Here is a 19,443-nt window from a genome sequence, read left to right on the forward strand (position 1 = left end):
CAAGATTGAGCAAGGATCCAGTTGCACATTCTCAAGAATGTGCTTGCCCATTCTCGAGAATGCGTGATTTTCAAGAATGGGCACAACATTCACACGACTTTCAAAATATTATAAAAGAAATTAATACGTGTACAAAAAATGGCGTTGCTCAAACCACAAAAAATAGCTGCCTAAAATTTGAATGAATGTCCGAAAGCAGGTTTTTGGTGATCACAATATTTGTTTGTCTTTAAAGTGTGAATAAAAAGTCCAGACTGTCTAGGGCGGTACTCTTACGTTATCCAGTTGTCTGCTGCGCTATTCGGACAATAATGGGGTATATCATCAAACAACAGGCGGGCGCCCTTCACAATTAACGGTGTCAAGTGCAGTGACAATCTCATAACCCATTAATTCCCCGCATTAACTAAACAAAAATAAAAACGGATAACGAAACCATTTCCCAATTCCTAAGCAAAAGAAAAACGGATAACGAAAAACACTCTCCCAATTCCTAAGCAAAAAGAACAACGGATAACGAAATCATTCCCACTTCCTAAGCAAAAAGAAAAACGGATAACGGACTTCGAATCCAAAATCCATTCTCGACAGCAAAACGGAAAACGAATAACGATTCCACTTCCGCATGCATGATGGGAAAATTCGGACTACGAAACTTTTTCGCAACTTCGTCCCCAGGGTTAACTTTATTTTGTAACTTTCTTTCCTGTATTAAGTACTTGTCAGTGCGTACAGCTCAACACTACGTAAACGAGATTGTATATGACGCCGTTAATTGTGAAGAGCGCCACCTGTTGTTTGGTTATCCGATATCAACATTATGGATAATGTAGCGGTAGGCTAGGCCTGTACATCAGGTAAGTCTGGACTATTTACTTGTCAAAATTCAGCTTCCTTTCGGCGTACTGGAAAGATTCCCATATCTGGACATTACTCAATTTTCCCTTCAGTGATTTATGCCACCATTCCTGTTTAAAACGTCCAAAAATATTGGATTTAGCAGGGGAATTTGTACCAAAAAACTATAGTCGGAGTCCCTTTACTTTAGTTACCATCGCGGTAATCCTTACTTTTAGGACCCCATTCCTATATACATGATATAGGAAGGGAAAGACTCACCAAAACAGTTGACTAAATGACACTCAAAATTGACTTCTTGGCACATCTGAACAATTGGCAATGACACCTTCTTGAATATCAGCAGGTTTTTAATTTTGTGGAAAGAGGGCAGGGCTTTGTCTTTGATTTATGAGGGAAATTCAGGGGTAAAAGACGACGATGACAACCAGAAAACAGACTCAAAAACCAAGATGGCAAACGTGAAAGCTCGCTGCGATGAAAGCTCGATGCTGATTGGCTGATAAAAAATAAACATCTTAGTCCCTATTTATTTTTAGTCTGGTTCCAAAAGATTCAGGGGTACAACTATAGAATGCAGGGCCACTTTACTCTACATCCGCGCCTCCGTACGGCTGCGTGGAGGCGTGGAGCCGCAGTCGACCTACCTCGAAAAATCGATTGCCGCAGTCGACCTACCTCCGAAAATCGATCGTGGAGTCGTGGATCAAAATAAGGACAGCGCATAAAAAAATAAAACAGACACCGTGTAACTCAATGGCGCCCCCAATCACCAATCAGTAGACTTGTCACAGTAATTTTTCTTCTCCTTTCGGGGAAGGGCAGGGTTTTAAGAAATCATCCTGCAGGGATATAGTCTGTCCAAGTTTAATCAACTTGAACGTTACAGGGAAAATATCAGACTTTATTCAGGGGAAGTTTTGGTAAAACATTCACTATGAAAAAAAAAAGTTGAGATTATTATAAAAACCACAATTCCCACATACCGCGATAATAGGGAGTCCACCTCCATTCGCACATTCCGAGCATGTCTATTTTCACAGGCATTTGAAAAGGAAGAGTTATACAACCTAAGAGACAGGACAATTCGGGAAGGTTAGCGAGCAATCTCTATTCCAAACAAGAAACGTGATAAGTACCGCGATAATACGGCGTTCCATCCTACATGCTTACTGCCTCTGCCAGCATCCTACTGTCTGAAAAAACACCAAGGACATTTCACTAAATGTCCAGAACTCCAGGTATGGAATCTTTCCGGAGTATTTTTTAACCCTAACCCACCTCACTCCTCCAAAATCCTCCTGGCGGTTTTGGAGGATTCTAGAGGACTGAGGATGAATGGTGATTCAATCAAATGAGGATTCTGGAGGATAGAGGATGAATGGTGATTGAAGCATAGAAGGATTCTGGAGGATTGAGGATGAATGGTGATTGAATCAAATGAGGATTCTAGAGGATTGAGGATGAATGGTGATTGAATCAAATGAGGATTCTGGAGGATGAGGATGAATGGTGATTGAAGCACATGAGGATTTTGGAGGAAGTTCCTCCATGAGGGTGAATGCATTTTGTGGCAGGACTGTCTGATGATTTTGAAGGAATTTTGGCGTTGGTTATCCTTCATTTAAACACGAGTGCAAAATTTTGGGATGAGGAGGATTTTGGAGGATTGACGATGAATGCATTTTGAGGCAGGACTGTCTGACAATTTTGAAAAATTTAGGCGGAGTTGCAAAATTTTGGAGGATTGAGGATGGTTCTGAGCAAAAAGGGCCTAGGGTGTTATTAATGCTTGAATTGCATACATTGTTAGACTTTCTTTTTATAGTCATTCTTCCAGAACTGTAAGTGTAAGGGTTTTAAACTAAGTTCAGGAAGTATGGTCAGGCCCTACAGGCCCCATTTTTATCTTTTGTAAATTTGTCAATTTTGGGGGAAATTGTTCTCAAATTTCAGAATTATTGTCCACCAAATTCTTCAAACAATGACCTTTCCAAAAATAGCAGATGAAAACAATTAACCTTATGAATTAGAAGGTTAAGATGTTAAAATAACTTGTTTTGCTTTGTTTCTTGAAGTTGACGGAGTTTGAAGGTTCTACCAAGGATGTCAACTGTGGAGCACATACAGGATGCAGAGCACAGTGATGACGTATCACCATGGCAACGCGTACTGCTCAACATCACTTGAATGAGATTGTACCGTACCTGACATCATTAATTGTAAAGAGCGCCACCTGTTGTTTGGTTATCGATCAACATTAATGCAGCAGATAATGTAGCGGTAGGCTATATAGGCCTGTACGTCAGGTAAGTCTGGACTATTTATTTCTCAAAATTCAACTTCTTTTCGGCGTACTGGAAAGATTCCCATTTATCTGGACATCACTAATTTTTCCCTGCAGTGACCTATATCACCATTAAAAGGGATAATATGTCCAAAAATGTTGGATTTAGCAGGGAAAAGTTGCTACCATGGCATGCCTACTGAGAAAACATGTCAAAGGACATTTCCTAGTCTTTGTTGGTCAGTGACGTCTGAGGTATGGGAGTCTTTCCGGTGTATTTTGGAATGCTTTGCATACATTGTTGGGTAAGACCTCTGTTTATAGCTCCATGATTGTATAGTCATATAGTCAGCAGGGCCAGGGCCTATTGTTTTTAGTTCACCGCACCTACCCCAATTAAGAACCCAGTATCAATGCACACATATAGTGGTGTTCCCTAACGTGGCGCACTGCGACGTTTCTCCTGACTTTCCTCATGCACGGTTGCCAAACTTCTTTGTTGATAAACTTCAAATTCATTCAGTTGTTACTGGTAGGGCCTACTTTTTCAATAGTGTTTGCCATTTAACTACTAGTACTGTAAACAATTTCACTGTCATACAATTTTGAGCAAAATTTATAAACGGTGGCGTCCGGAAATTGGGCCAAAAATTAGCTTAGTGTTCCCTAACACAGCGCACTTGCGTAAATCTTGGAAAATTCCAGGTTAACACTAAAAAGGTTATTTAAAGTTAGCAAATTCTTAATTAATAAATGAATATATCTCTACTTTACCCAACTAGAAGTATGTTAGAACATTATTTCTTATTTGTGGGTGAGTATATCAGTGGTGAGTTGAAGGTGGATTGTTTCTCGATGATAATTTGAGTTAGAAATATGATTCGGGTTTGTAACTTCAGGGGTTGCCCTTCAGGAAAATCAAGTTTGGAATGATTTGGGGGTCAAAAGGTCAAAGGTCAATGTCATTGGTCAAGGTCTAGGTCATTCCATTGACCAGTATTAACTATTGTACTACATGTACTTGTAATTTTGCACCTTATATCAACAAACTCAGGCCGAGGGGTTTCAACAGCACCGCTGTATTTTTTTAGGAAAGTTGCAGTAATGTTTATTGATTCATTTTATTTCATTAACAGCTTTGAAAATGGAGTTGAGGCCAGACAGACAGGGGGCATAGGACTGCATATTTGCTCTCAGGTCATTTTATCTAATGCATTTAATGTTAGACACTATTCGTTTTTAAATCTAAAAATTAATGTGGCCTGACGTTGCGAACTTAGCAAGTTCTTCTTCAGAGGCTAAAACAGAAATGACAGAGGCACATACATTAACAAGGGGGTGCACACAAACATGCAGGGATGAAAGAAGAAACACAAAAGGAGGATTAGGTGGGAAAGGTGTGGAAAGATGCAGGGGAGGGTGGATGAGAGAACAAAGAAACAAAGGGAGATGGCAAACCACAAGGGGTCTCAAGCAATGAGGACAGTCTCTTGACCTTCACTAACCACATCAATTCCTTCCACAGAACCATCAAATTCACATCGGAGTTCTCGGCTCACCAAACCCACTTTCTGGATGTCACCGTCCGCAAACAAGGCAACTCACTAACCACTGACCTGTATTCCAAACCCACAGATACTAGACACCCACCAGTACCTCCACTCCTCCAGCTGTCACCCCAGGCACTGCAAAACTGGCATAGCGTTTAGCCAGGCACTCAGACTCAGAAGAATTTGTTCTAATGATTCCGATTTCTCACGCCATACACAGATACTGAGGAACAACTTGGTGGCCAGGGGTCACAGCTCTCGCCAAGTTCATCGTGCCATTGCCAGAGCTAAAGCTATCCCCAGAAATCTAGCTCTCACGGGAAAGGCCCCTGATGCCATGGCCAAACCCATGATTCCCTTGGTCACCACGTTTCACCCCAATCTCCCTCCCCTTCGCAAAATCACTAATGACAATCATCATATCCTCCATACTTCAGATCGCCTTGCCCGCGCCATCCCCAACGGCCCCACATTGGCTTACAGGCGTCCTCGAAATCTACGGGACTTGATTGTTCGAGCTGAAGTCCCTTCGTTAGATGCATCCCCTCCCACCCAGCATGGTACTTTTAAGTGCATGCAGTTCCAGATGTGTTGTCTGCCAGATTCATATCCAGGAGTGTGACTCCTTTTCTGGCCACTCTTCTGTCACTACCCACAGAACCATTGGTAACATCACTTGTAACACCTCTAATGTCATATATCTCATTTCTTGCAGGGTCTGTGGAGTGCAGTATGTAGGTGAGACTAAGAATACGCTCAAGAAGCGTTTCTATGCCCACCGGTCAACACCAAGAAACTAGACACCCCTGTTGGTCATCACTTCAACCTGCCTAACCACTCCATTTCTGATATGATTTTGCAGGGCATTGAATCTCTTGGCCATCGCAAGGACTCAGTTCGCCTCAGCAGAGAGAAAGTGTGGATGAATCGTCTTCGAACTACTCAACCACATGGTCTCAACATCCAACTTGGAAATGATTAACCCTTACCCTACTTGACCCTCCAACGCATGCCAATTGTGCCTCAAGAAAATCTCTTATGTTTTTTGCATGGCCCTCCAATATCTGCCATGTCATTTCAAGGGTAACTGGACAGGCACTCCAATACATGCCACAGAGAACAATGAGAGTCCTCTGATAACAAAGTGAGTGCCCCCAGCTGGTCAGTATCAGGCACCCTCCAGGGCCTCCAACTCCTGCAATTGGAGCCTTCACTGTTAAGACTTGTTATCTGCCAAATAACTGCAGCTGGAGGGCATTGGCATAACCAACTGACATGCAGTAAACTACCCTCAGAGAGTAAGGGTTAATCTTTTTCTTCCTCCATTGTCTTCTGTTACAGATAATCCACCTGGTCCTCATTGTTTGTGTTTACCCATCTTCCCCCATCTTTCATCCCTTTCCACCTCCATACTGTCCCCCCCCCCGCATAATCCCCCTTCACTCCCACACTCTTTTGTCCGTTCCCACTCCCTGTGACCTTTGATCCTTCCCCTTTCTGGTCCCTCCCCTGTTCATACCAGACCCCTTGTGGTTTGCCATCTCCCTTTGTTTCTTTGTTCTCTCATCCACCCTGCATCTTTCCACACCTTTCGCACCTAATCCTCCTTTTGTGTTTCTTCTTTCATCCCTGCATGTTTAAATTTGTGTGCACCCCTTTGTTAATGTATGTGCCTCTGTCATTTCTGTTTTAGCCTCTGAAGAAGAACTTGCTAAGTTCGCAACGTCAGGCCACATTAATTTTTAGATATATATTTCAGGTCCACCCAGTCAGTAAGCAGTTTGCAGCAGTCTTACTTTTTTTCACTATTCGTTTTTGAACTTTTCTCCAAAAACCTGACAATATTTATTGCCAATCGCCCTCTAATATTCAGGACCAATTTTGACCATCGTCTGACTAGAGGCGTTTGCATGTTGATATTAGTGCTCAGGCATCAAATTACGTCAGGAATCGACCACTAGTCTCGCCCCAACTTGCTCATAGTTGTTTCTGTGGCCTGGTTTAGCTGTATTTGTCCTTTTTTGGGGGGAAAAAGTAGTGCAGGTGGGAAAATTATCAGAAAAACTAAGATGACATTTTGTGTGTTTACGTTTCTAGAGTTACTTCTACAACGACGATAGGTTCAACTACAACTATGCGCAGGCCAAAGCCACAGCAGGCAACTACAAGGAAGCAGAGGAGGTAGGTTGGACTCCCGGACCCAATATTTGTTGTTGCGCCCTCAATAGTTGGCCAGTCATGGCGCAGCGACTCGTCATGGTGCCTGAACTAGTCATGGTGCCTTTCATTTGCAAACATCAAAAAACCAAAACTACCAAGTACTTTATGAAATACCTGACCGTTAGGGAATAATAGTCTCAAGCATCCTGTGAAATCACGGCACCTGGTGTGCTGTCATTTTCAAGACAAGTGGAATTTTGTATCAATTCCCACCGATGGTCGGCCCTGTTTGAGAGAGAAGCCCGACTTTCTGTCTGTTCTCATCCATATACTGTTGCCGTATACCTAGATGTAGAACAAAAAGATATTCCAATAGCTTATTTTCCCACGTGCTGCATCTCTTTGGAATTCCTTGCCTGGTGCTTATTTCCCTCCAACCTATGATCTGTCCTGATTCAAGAGGAGTGTGGAGTGCTGTGGCCTCGTGGTTAAGGGCGTTGGATTCGTGGTCTGCGGGTAAAGCTGCAGGTTGTGGGTTCGAGTCCAGCCTGGGGTCATGAGTGCGTGTGCCCTTGGGCAAGGCACTTTGTCACTCATTGCTTCTCCCCACCCAGGAGTAATAGGCTATCAGCTTTGGTCCAAAAATTGGGCCACCGGTACCAGACGATCGAAAAGAGCAATGCTCATAGCGATTTTTTGAAAGGCACATCTAGAGTTGGAGAATGTGTGATAGCTTTGCAGTGTGAGTGGTGGCAGTGTTATCACTTTTGATTTGTGTTTTCAAAATTGCCGTCAATATGCTTGAACCAGATAAATTGTATGTTGTAACAAGCATGTTTTGGCTGCCATTTAAAAAAAAAATTAAAAGGGATAGCACCCAAAAAGCTGCCAGTGCTGCAATGCTATCACATATTTTCTGACTAGAGGGGTGCATACCTTGCCAAAAATCACAATGAGCATTATTCCCCTCATTTGATACCGACCAAACCCCCACACTGATGGCTTATAAGTGGGTGCCTATGAGGGCAGAGATGGTGTGGTTGATTTAGCTGCTTTGCGCCGACTTGTAGCCCTGTATATCTGGAGTGGCTTTTAGCCTTGTTCAGGGCGAATAGGCATAAAAAAAACAAGTCTAAAACCCGGATGGGGATCTCTCTGTGCCTCCTAGACCACTGTTTTGGTGGGAACACTTTGTTTTACCATGATTTAATTGGAGTGGGTTTCGTTTCTCTTGTTTTCCAGATTTTTGTGCTCATTCAGAGTGAGAAGATCAAGAATGACTACACGTGTCTCTGGTTGGCAAGATGCTGTGAGTATTACCGTCAATTGTGAATGACGTTTCCTCTTCCAACTTCCAAGTTGCTAATGATGGGAATGAATCCACCTGTTAAGCCTCAACTCATAATGTATTGACCACTCACAATTGTGACTGCACAACCGAATGTCCAACTAAAGTCACGACACGTCGCGTGCATGCATTTCATGTACTGCTGGAAAATCCAGAGTGGCATTAGGGAGATGCACATGTTGCCCATGTGTGAGGTAGACTGAAGGGTCTCTAACAATGACATAACCAGCATGCAATCATCGCCCTGATCGTATATTAAGGATGTGACTTTGCGTTTCATTTTGTAAACGTTAAGCAAATATTTTAAGAACCGTTTTAAACGTTTAGCAATTGACAGTGGCTTTTGCCTACCCATTATGTCTGATCTGCACACCGGCGTGATTGACATGATAAATCAACAATGGTTGACATAGTAAATAGCAGGCAGTCGTTGATAAAGTAACTACGTATTCCCCAAATGCAATCAAGTACTACAGTGCTTCTAAGGTTTTTTACATTAAGTAGGTTTGAAATCTGTGTTAATTATTTGTGCTATGTGTGGTTATCTCCAAGGAAGATCGCGTGAACGGAGGTCCCGTTTGTATAATTCGGGTTTAGTTTAAATGTTTTGAAAAAATTGTAAGCGGATTTAAAAGTTTTTTGTTTAAACGTGTAAACATCACATGTTAATCATATACTTGCCATGTTGGATTTGTTCTGTCACATTTTAAGCAGATTGTACAACAGGAATTCGCTACATTGAACATCCCTCTTGGCTCCCAAATATTGTACACAGTTACACTGAGCATTGCTGGCCGAAAATTGCTGAAACGAGCATCCACTGAACCGAACCATCTTTTGTGGACCCCGATGTGTTTTCTTACAGCAGTATCCTATGTATTTATAACCTTTCTTTGTGTTGTCTATCGTTGTTCAGGCATCGTGAATCGTAAGGCCAGACTAGCCTGGGAGTTGTACCTTAAGATGGAGACGTCTGGCGAATCGTTCAGCCTGCTGTAGCTCATTGCCAACGACGGCTACAAGGTAAAACATCATCCCCTATTTTTGTCCGTTGTATGTTTGGTCAAGATTTTGGCATTAGCCCCAAATTAGTATCCAGTCACTCAATCTCAACCTGCAGCCGATTTCACAAAACACATTTGTCACTTCGTCAAAACCCAAATCGTAGAGGAAATGTCAATCTAAATATAACACACTTGTAAAAAAGAATGCACATATCCAGACGCCACTTCAGCCGTTGTGTACAAAGTCTATGGCGAGTCAAGAAAACTTTCCAAGTATTTCTGAACAAAATTGGAAATGTTTCTGCAGATTCGTGTTTGTGAAACATTTTTGCAATGACTCATCTTTATTGAGATGATGTGTGAAGACAAAAGTGGCGTCTGATTGCAACATTGTTTTCACGTGTAAAATCAACGAGAATACGAACCCCCGTCAAAAAAAAAAAAAGAAAGATTTGTTGCACATTTACGACTTTGTGTCATTATAGCTTGAATAATGAAGGATGCACTTTTGTGTCACAAACATTGGTAAGCATGTAGAGGGCATCTTAAAATATTAGAATAGCCAAAAATCCCAAACTGCTTAAAAATATTGATTTGGGACAAATTCATCACTTTGTCAACACTGTGGCGATATGATCGAAAAGTTCAGGTTTGTCATTCGGAATTCTGATTTTTTTTGCTCGACTTCAAAATATAATTGTCACGGTCTCTCGATCCTCAAATCTCATCTTTTCTATCGGTAGATGGCCAGTTCTACTATGCGACCAAGGCTTTCGGTGTCCTGGAAAGATTGGACCCCAATCCTGAATACTGGGAAGGCAAGCGAGGAGCGTGCGTGGGCGTATTCCAGCAGATCATAGCTGGTCATGAACCAAGGTGGGTGTCATCTCTGTCAATCAGCAGTGCACACTGACCAATCAGATCTCAACCTTTGGTCAGGTGACCACAGTACATCTATCAAACAGTGCGCACTGACATATCACTCCGGTGCTCTACCAACTGAGCTATCCAGCCCAATGTTGGCGGTTCCCTAATTGTCAATGTCTCTGTCAAAGGGGCGCTAGTCAGAAGCCCTCAACCCGCATATGCCATGCAGCCAGGGATCACGCCCAAAGTCACGATGCAGACCTGGCAAATATCAAACGGGGATCACTCAGAGAGGATACGGCTTTTTATTACAAATTTTCATGAATACTTTTCACGTTCTTAGCCCTCTAGTTCAAATTCATTGATCTTTATGGATTTTTCCTTTTTCCCCCAATATTCTATAAACAGCTTTCATTTTCACTATTAGGTTTTGCCCTTCACTGACGTATAAACACTGTATACTCAGTGCGTTACCTCCCGAGTTAAAGTTGGAAAAATCACTCTGTTGGGACTCGAACCCATGACCTCCTGCTTTTTAGTGCAGACGTCTTAACCACTGGACCATCAAGCTTACGGAATTGGTTGCCTGGCCAGCCAACCAACCCTGTAAGCTCGATGGTCGAGTCGTGGGTTCGAATCCCACCCAAGTGATTATTTTCCCAACTTTCACTCGGGAGGTAACACACTGAGTATACAGTGTTTATACATCGGTTAAGGGCAAAACCTAACATTCATTTACATCACCCCGACGCAAAGTCCATCTTGTTAATAGCTTTCATTTTCATGTGCACAAAACCCAGTGAAGTTCAAGCCACTAGATTTTTGTCATTTTTTTTCCTCTACAGAGAAACACTGCGAGACATCCTCCAAATCTTGCGCAACACCGGTTACCCACAGGTGGAATACATCATCCGTGTCATGAAGAAGTGGGCCAAGGACAACAGGGTACCAGTTTCCTGAGGTGGTCCCTATCCTATAGTCTTGAGATTGTTTAAATTTGTACATTCCAAAAACCCCTGCTTGCAAAGGGATTTTCCAAAAATAAAATAATGGAACGATACTGTTGATTAGGGGTGATTTAATTATTCTTGACGCATGGGAAATTTGCCTTGAAATATTTCTCTATTTAGCTTTGGTAAGATGGTTATGCAGGAGAAAACAACAGTTCTGGAGAGAGGCTAGTCTCTCATGGCATAAACAAAGTAGGCTTGCCTAGTTAAGCTGGACTCTGTGACTCAGTCAGTGACTTGGTCAGTGACTCAGTCAACAACTTAGTGACTCGATCAGCGACTCCATGATTCAGTCAGATTCAGTCAGTGACTCAGTCAGTGACTCAGTCAACAACTCAGTGACTCGATCAGCGACTCCATGATTCAGTCAGATTCGGTCAGTGACTCAGTCAGTGACTCAGTGAGCGACTCAGTGACTCGATCAGCGACTCAGTGATTCAGTCAGTGACTCAGTCATTGATTCGGTCAGTGACTCGGTTAAGGAATCACTCAGTGACTCATTGAGCGACTCAGTGGCTGTCATCAACTCAGTGACTTGGTCAGTGACTCATCGCGCAGTCAGTGATTTGGTCAGTGACTCGGTCAGTCAGTGATAATAGTGACTGACTCGATCAGTTAATACTCAGTGACTCGGTCAGACAGTCAGTCAGGCAGCATTGAAATGTTCATCATAATTATGAATGTTCACGTCACAAATGTTGCTTACATGTAGGACAACTCTGCAAGTTTGTTTTCTTGGAGTTTCTGGGGCCTGTTTAGAGACAAGCCAACGGCATGAGAATGGGCCAGGAATGGTTATTCAAGGAGGGGGGTAGTCATCTGTACGTAATGTAATTATACTAATTAATGGTTTATATTGATATGAATATACATGTACAAGTTTTCAGAGCACGTTTGTCAGGTAATTAGGGTGTAAGGTCCAGAAGGCAGGAAACAAATTGAAAATAAGTGATTTGAACCGAGCCCAATTTCATAGCGCTGCTTAGCACACAATTTCTGCCAGCAGAGCCTCTCCGTCTATATTACTGAGACTGTAAGCAGTAAACAAAAGGCATGCTAATACCTCAGAGGAACAATTTGCTTAACTTACCGTAAGCAGTAAACACAGCAAAAGGCATGCTAATACGTCAGAGGAACAATTTGCTTAACTTACCGTAAGCAGTAAACACAGCAAAAGGCATGCTAATACCTCAGAGAAACAATTTGCTTAACTTACCGTAAGCAGTAAACACAGCAAAAGGCATGCTCAGATACCTCAGAGAAACAATTTGCTTAACTTACCATAAGCAGTAAACACAGCAAAAGGCATGCTAATACCTCAGAGGAACAATTTGCTTAACTAAGCGTAAGCAGTAAACACAGCAAAAGGCATGCTAATACCTCAGAGGAACAATTTGCTTAACTTACCATAAGCAGTAAACACAGCAAAAGGCATGCTAATACCTCAGAGAAACAATTTGCTTAACTAAGCGTAAGCAGTAAACACAGCAAAAGGCACGCTAATACCTCAGAGGAACAATTTGCTTAACTTAGCGTAAGCAGTAAACACAGCAAAAGGCATGCTAATACCTCGGAGGAACAATTTGCTTAACTTAGCGTAAGCAGTAAACACAGCAAAAGGCATGCTAATACCTCAGAGGAACAATTTGCTTAACTTTTGACGTAACAATGTACATGTAGATCTCAATGCGTGCTGAACCGTTAGCACATCCACGCCATGAGTGCTTAAGGATGGTACAATGTTCTGCTGTAGTAATGAGCACAGCTTTTCTGGTAACTGTTAAGCAGCGCCATGCAATTAGGCCCAGGTTGTATTCAAGTCCCAAGTCTGCACAAATCCTTGAAAGTCAATCTTGTCATCCATGTCCCAAGTCAGTTTCAGAAATTTCAATCCAACAGAATCTTTCTCAAAGGCAATCTATCACATTGTCAATACTATATTTTTTTTTCATGTACAATATTGGGAAAGAATGTTGCAACCTGATGCTGCTTTTTCTTCATATCATCTCAATGAAGTCATCCATTGCAAAAATGATGGTGGGTCATTCCATGTCAGACCAACGCACTTTTTTACCTCATGTCTTCCGATTTTGATTAAAATTGCTGTGCTTGTAGGTCCTAATGAGCAATGAATACACACCAATTTTTAGCCCGATCCGACCTACCATGTGGTCAGGGCAGAAGCCACAAAAAATGGCATTTTTAGAGTAAAATACCACCCTTTTGGTATAAATATGTCAAAACTATGGCAATTTTCATCGAATATATGTGAATTTGTTATTAAAATAATGAGGATTGCATGCTCAAAGCACTTCTTTTGTCAAAATTATATTTTGTGAAAAGTAGGTCACATGACCTTTAATATGCTATCGTGACCTTTGACCCATTTTTTGTAATAATGTATCATTCCGAAAATCAACGAAATCAAAATAACTTGCTAGAGCATGTCTTCCTCTATCAGAATCTACTAAACATCAGTTGGGGTCTTCAAAATTTACAACTTTATAACTATTTTTGTACAGTTGGTAGGTTACAAATGAGTCAATTTATAGACTTTACATAAGAAATACACCAACACAACTTACTATTCTGTTTCTAAAGTTACTAAAATATATCTTGGTTTGTGAATTTCTCATTCTGAGGGCTGATGAGGTCTAACCAGACTCATAGTGTAGATTATCAGCAGTGGTGCACCCAGGATTTGGCTTTTGGTGGGGGGGGGGGGGGTCATAAATCGTTTTTTTGTTCAAATTTCTGTTAAAGATTGGACCAACAAAAACTAGCCTAAAATCAAACAAACAAATTGACAATGTTGGGGGTATGTTCAAGCCCCCCCCCCCCCCCTCCTGGGTGCCACTGATAATTAGTTATCCCACGAACGCGCTTGGAATATGAAATAATGCAATGCTGCTGTGACCCATATGCCACTCGATGCACTACATAATTCCGTGTTCCACGAGCGCAAGTGGGATTTATAACCAATTTATCTTCAAGCAAACTTGATATCAAATGCGTACACGCGGTGAAGATGATATGTACGTGCATACATGTACTGTTTTGGTCCGTTCTGCAGGAAATAACACAACATATGTACACGTACATTTCTAATATCTGGGGTGCAATATAGCTGTGCAATATTAAAATCACACAGTTGTTGAATAGATGGACTAATCAGGGTCTAGGATTCAAGTTTGCTTGAAGATATACTTAATATTACAATCAAAGTTACCTTTACTCATTCATCACTGTGCTTCTTGAACTTTAATGACTCTCACAGACTTGGCATTTTGTTTCTTTGAGATGAATTTCACCTGGACGTGAGTCCGCTGTACTGGGTGAAGGCCTGGTAACTGTTAGTGGTTAGCACACTTCCGAGTCCAGATATTCTGATTAGACAGTTTCTTTGGAATCAGAAGGTAGAATTTTGTTTTTCCTGGCTTTGTACTTTATACATAAAAATCTAGATTAATTTTAGTAACTTAAGAAACAGAATAGTAAGTTGTGTTGGTGTATTTCTTATGTAAAGTCTATAAATTGACTCATTTGTAACCTACCAACTGTACAAAAGTAGTCATAAAGTTGTAAATTTTGAAGACCCCAACTGATTTTTAGTAGATTCTGATAGAGGAAGACATGCTCTAGCAAGTTATTTTGATTTCGTTGATTTTCGGAATGATACATTATTACAAAAATTTGGTCAAAGGTCACGATAGCATATTAAAGGTCACATGACCTACTTTTCACAAAATATAATTTTGACAAAAGAAGTGCTTTGAGCATGCAATCCTCATTATTTTAATACCAAATCCACATATATTCGATGAATATTGCCATAGTTTTGACATATTTATACCAAAAGGGTGGTATTTTACTCTAAAAATGCCATTTTTTGTGGCTTCTGCCCTGACCACATGGTAGGTCGGATCGGGCTAAAAATTGGTGTGTATTCATTGCTCATTAGGACCTACAAGCACAGCGATTTTTATTAAAATCGGAAGACATGAGGTAAAAAAGTGCGTTGGTCTGACATGGAATGACCCTGGTAGGACATGAATCTGGGACTGAGAAATACTTTTTTTCTTGACGCTCCATAGACTTTGCACACAACCGCTGAACTGGCGTCTGGTTGCAACATTCTTTTCCAATATTGTGTGATATTCTGACTTCATTTCTTTATTTCATCTGTAAAAACATTAAATGTTTACTGCCTTTCTTTAAAGGGAAGATACAACATTTGCAAACATCACAAAACGAAATGATCAAATTATCGCGAAATACCTTACTGGATTGTTGGGGAATGACAGTCTAAAGCATACTGTAAAATTGTGGCTCCTGATGTGCTGACATTTTAAAGAAAAATGGTACTTTTCCAACGCTGGTCAGCCGACAAGCATTGGAGAAAACTGGCTATTTTTTTAAAAATTGCTCCCAATTTTTTTATAATTAGTTATTCCGCATTTTCTTTGCAATTGATTATACACCTGTGAAGAGGTATAAGTCTGCTAGACTGATTCTCTGACCTTACAATTCCCCAAAGTCTATTAATTGCTCCGTTTTATCTTAAAAGTGGGGTCACCAGACTGCAAATACATGTCTGGTTTTCTTGGCTTTTCCAGCATCTACAAGCCCAAACGTGAAAAAAGTCATTTTAACAATATTTGCTAAAACATTCTCCTCCAAATCCATTTATTTCTGAAAATTGCAGCAAAAGCAAATGTTGTACATGCCCTTTAAGTCCGATAAATCTTATCTTGCAGTGTCAATATTGTGTAGGTGAATTTTAAAAGTAAATGTGTACTTAAAATGTTGTTGAAATGCTGTGCATAGTTCTTTGAATAAAGGGATATTAAATCATCACAATAAATAAAAGTGAAAAAAAAATACCTGTTTGTTATTGATTTGTTTGTTTTCTTGGTAGTTTGTTTGGGATTCTGAAAACAAAACTTCAGTTTATTTAAAAGATAAGTTCAGTAAATTTATGTTTGGGCATGGAGCTATAAAAAGTTGGGAAGGTAAAAAAAAAAAGAATAATATAATTATGGTGGGACTCGAACCTGAGTCGCCTGATTGAGAGTCCTACGCCGGTCCACAAGACCATTAACGCACTCAAATGTTATACCAGTTCTGCTTAATTACAATTGTAAGATAGGCTTATCGTGGCTTTTCACGTTGGCGCCCATGCACGCTTAGACGTAAAACACAGTCTGACGATGTAAAACATTCGTTAGATTTTGGGTGTAGCTGTTCTAACTGATCTAAATTTAATTGGAAAAGGGTAAAGGGTGTCGACTGAACTAAAATCCTGAAATTCAATGAAATAAAACTCGTACAATCCTTGGTTTCAGTACGAAACACACGTGTTCAACGGATGCAGAGAAGCCTATTTCTTTTGTTAAATTCCTTTGTTGAATCTGGCGTTAACAATAAAATGTTTCCATTGAGGCGAAAGGATTAAACGCCGCGATCTTTTTTCACGCTTGAGTGCATCTGAATGGGGAATATTGAAGCGGAAAATCACGATTTACAGCACTTAGGCAGCATTTTATCCCACATAATGATACTTTTGGAAGAGGAAATTGCATACTGAATACATCTATAGTTTTAAAATGCCAAAATTCGCCGTATTTAAAAAGTCGAGGAAATTTTTTTGGAAAAATTTCACCAAAACTTTCCTCATCCTAACGTAGGTGGCGCTATATATATTTTTCATTCTCAGTGCGCGCATTGTTAGCGCGATAGCCGCCGCCCGATCTGTGTATCACCCGTTTACCCAATCTTATTTTAGCATCACAATTTCAATTTATCTCACGAATAAAAGTTGAATAGGTCTACAACTAAAACAATAGATAATTAAGGTCAGTGAAAAAAATGCAATCCGAATAAAAGTCAACTTTAATGGAACAAAAGAGACGCGTATAGGCCTAAGGATATTAATAAAAGGGCCCCGGTATACACATGAGCAAGAGGGAGGCGGGAATTTTTTTGTCGTGTGAGATGGGGGGGGGGGGGGGGGAACAAGCGAAATATATTTATTAAAAGTTGTAAGTGGAGAAATGTTTTTTAAATAAAAGGGCTTTAAACTGTACATGTATACAAAACAGGCAGCCAGCCCCGCCCCCATCCCCTTGCAATGCCATACACACACGCTAATGCGCTAGCCAACTCTGAATACGGTGCACGTGCGAGAATTAAATATATATAGCGCCGCCTACGTTAGGATGAGGAAAGTTTTAGTGAAATTTTTCCAAAAAAATTACCTCGACTTTTTAAATACGGCGAATTTTTGAATTTTGAAACTACAGTTGTATTTAGTATGCAATTTCCTCTCCAAAAAGTATCATTATGTGGGATAAAATGCTGCCTAAGTGCTGTAATTCGTGATTTTCCGCTTCAATATTCCCCATTCAGAGGCACTCAAGCGTGAAAAAAGATCGCGGCGTTTAATCCTTTCGCCTCAATGGAAACATTTTATTGTTAACGCCAGATTCAACAAAGGAATTTAACAAAAGAAATGGGCTTCTCTGCATCCGTTGAACACGTGTGTTTCGTACTGAAACCAAAGATTGTACGAGTTTTATTTCATTGAATTTCAGGATTTTAGTTCAGTTGACACCCTTTACCCTTTTCTAATTAAATTTAGATCAATTAGAACAGCTACACCCAAAATCAAACGACTGTTTTACATCGTCAGACTGTGTTTTACGTCTAAGCGTGCATGGGCGTCAACGTGAAAAGCCACGATAAGCCTATCTTACAATTGTAATTAAGCAGAACTAGTATAACATTCAAGTGCGTTAATGGTCTTGTGGACCGGCGTAGGACTCTCAATCAGGCGACTCAGGTTCGAGTCCCACATTATTTTATTGTTACTTAATTTTCTTCCCTTTTTTTTTTTTTTTACATTCCCGAGACATAAATTGACTGAACTTATGTTAGAAAAATTGAAGTGTTGTTTTCAGAATAAAATAGAATTAAAAATATAAAATATTCTTTTTTTTATATTGGGGTTTATTCCTCCATGATTGGATCAAGAAATTCAAAACTATGGGAGAGACAAGTTTGGAAATAACACAGTGTTTCCTGAAAAGCAGTTGAAATTTTATTTCTTTCAACTCCAAAATAACAGTCTATATGAATTTAACTTAACACAGAGTTATCACTGACTATGGTATTCTCGAACTAGTTGCAGAGCATTTTGTTACACAAAATAAAAAAATCATATTTAACCAAAACATTTCACGCATGTCAGTAAATGCATGCGTACAGTTTTACAAACAAATGATAAGGACTAGTAACTGGGTTTTGGCATTAAAGATGACTCATTGTCCAAAGTCAAGTATTTTTTTCAAAATCAAAAAAATATATAATTAATATTCTCCGGAAATGTAGTGTGTTAAAGCGCTCGAGATACTTGCGATCTTGAGTCAACTTTCATGACAAAAAGCAATGCAATCGGTTTCGAGAAGATAACTCAAGAAGTACTTGGTGCATTAATTTGAAATATTGCATAACGATTCAACCTGATATATGTATCAAATCTCTTGAATTTGGATATCAATTGTTGACCAATAATAAAAATATACACAAGACAATGTGGCATGTAAGCGCGCAAAATACCAGGCGAATTTGAGTCAATATGTTTATGGAACAAAAACAACACACTCGTTGTTGAGACGACTTTTGCTTGTTGTATTGGACTGAAATCAAATCTCCTGATAAGTTATCATACACAACACATCACTTGCGAATTTGGATAGAAACCGTCAAAAATATAATTAATATACTCCGGAAATGTAGTGTGTTAAAGAACTAGCTAGCTACAAATAACTGGAGATTTTAGTCAACTTTCATGACACAAAAACAACACACTCGGGGTTCCAGAAGCCACTCAAGAAATACATATTTGCATGAAATCGACATTTAATAAATTGATTAAACATACAGATGATTGAACAAATCTGTTGAATTTAGTGAGGAATCGTCAAACCGAGAGCGTTTTTGTGTCATGAACTTGAGGCATGGTTTTTCGTGTTGACAATACTTTTGTACTTACGTACACAGTACAGTGGTGACCAATAGCGCGCCCTCTTGTGAAAGAAAAATGAAAATGACATAAATTGGCGGGATTTTCTCCGTGTTTCCCCAGTACATTATTCTGGTTATATTGTTTTTATTGTCGGACGATCCCACTCCAAATTCAACAGATTTGTGATATATGTTACCTTTAATCACAATACGAAATATCGATTCAATGCAACACGCATTTCTTGAGTTATCGTCTGGAAAACGAGTGTGTTGTTTTTGAACAATGAAAGTTGCATTCCTGCTTTCAGTTTAAAGACAGAACATTCTTTACGAT

General features: G+C 40.1%; 1 protein-coding gene and 1 long non-coding RNA gene across 2 annotated transcripts; both read left to right on the forward strand.

Annotated features, from left to right (window-relative positions):
• The first annotated feature begins 1,972 nt into the window (after window positions 1–1,972).
• Window positions 1,973–6,831, forward strand: LOC119739547. Its single transcript, XR_005272591.1, has 3 exons — window positions 1,973–2,099; window positions 2,937–3,167; window positions 6,793–6,831. It is a non-coding gene; the product is annotated as an uncharacterized LOC119739547 (long non-coding RNA).
• A 2,876-nt stretch (window positions 6,832–9,707) lies between these two features.
• Window positions 9,708–11,166, forward strand: LOC119734466 (intraflagellar transport protein 56-like). Its single transcript, XM_038207989.1, has 3 exons — window positions 9,708–9,732; window positions 9,951–10,083; window positions 10,920–11,166. The coding sequence occupies exons 1-3, from the start codon at window positions 9,708–9,710 to the stop codon at window positions 11,032–11,034; spliced, it is 273 nt and encodes a 90-aa protein (XP_038063917.1). The 3' UTR covers window positions 11,035–11,166.
• The last annotated feature ends 8,277 nt before the right edge of the window (window positions 11,167–19,443 follow it).

Source organism: Patiria miniata, unplaced genomic scaffold (genome assembly GCF_015706575.1).
Source record: "Patiria miniata isolate m_02_andy unplaced genomic scaffold, ASM1570657v1 HiC_scaffold_10, whole genome shotgun sequence".
NCBI classification, from domain to species: Eukaryota; Metazoa; Echinodermata; class Asteroidea; order Valvatida; family Asterinidae; genus Patiria; species Patiria miniata.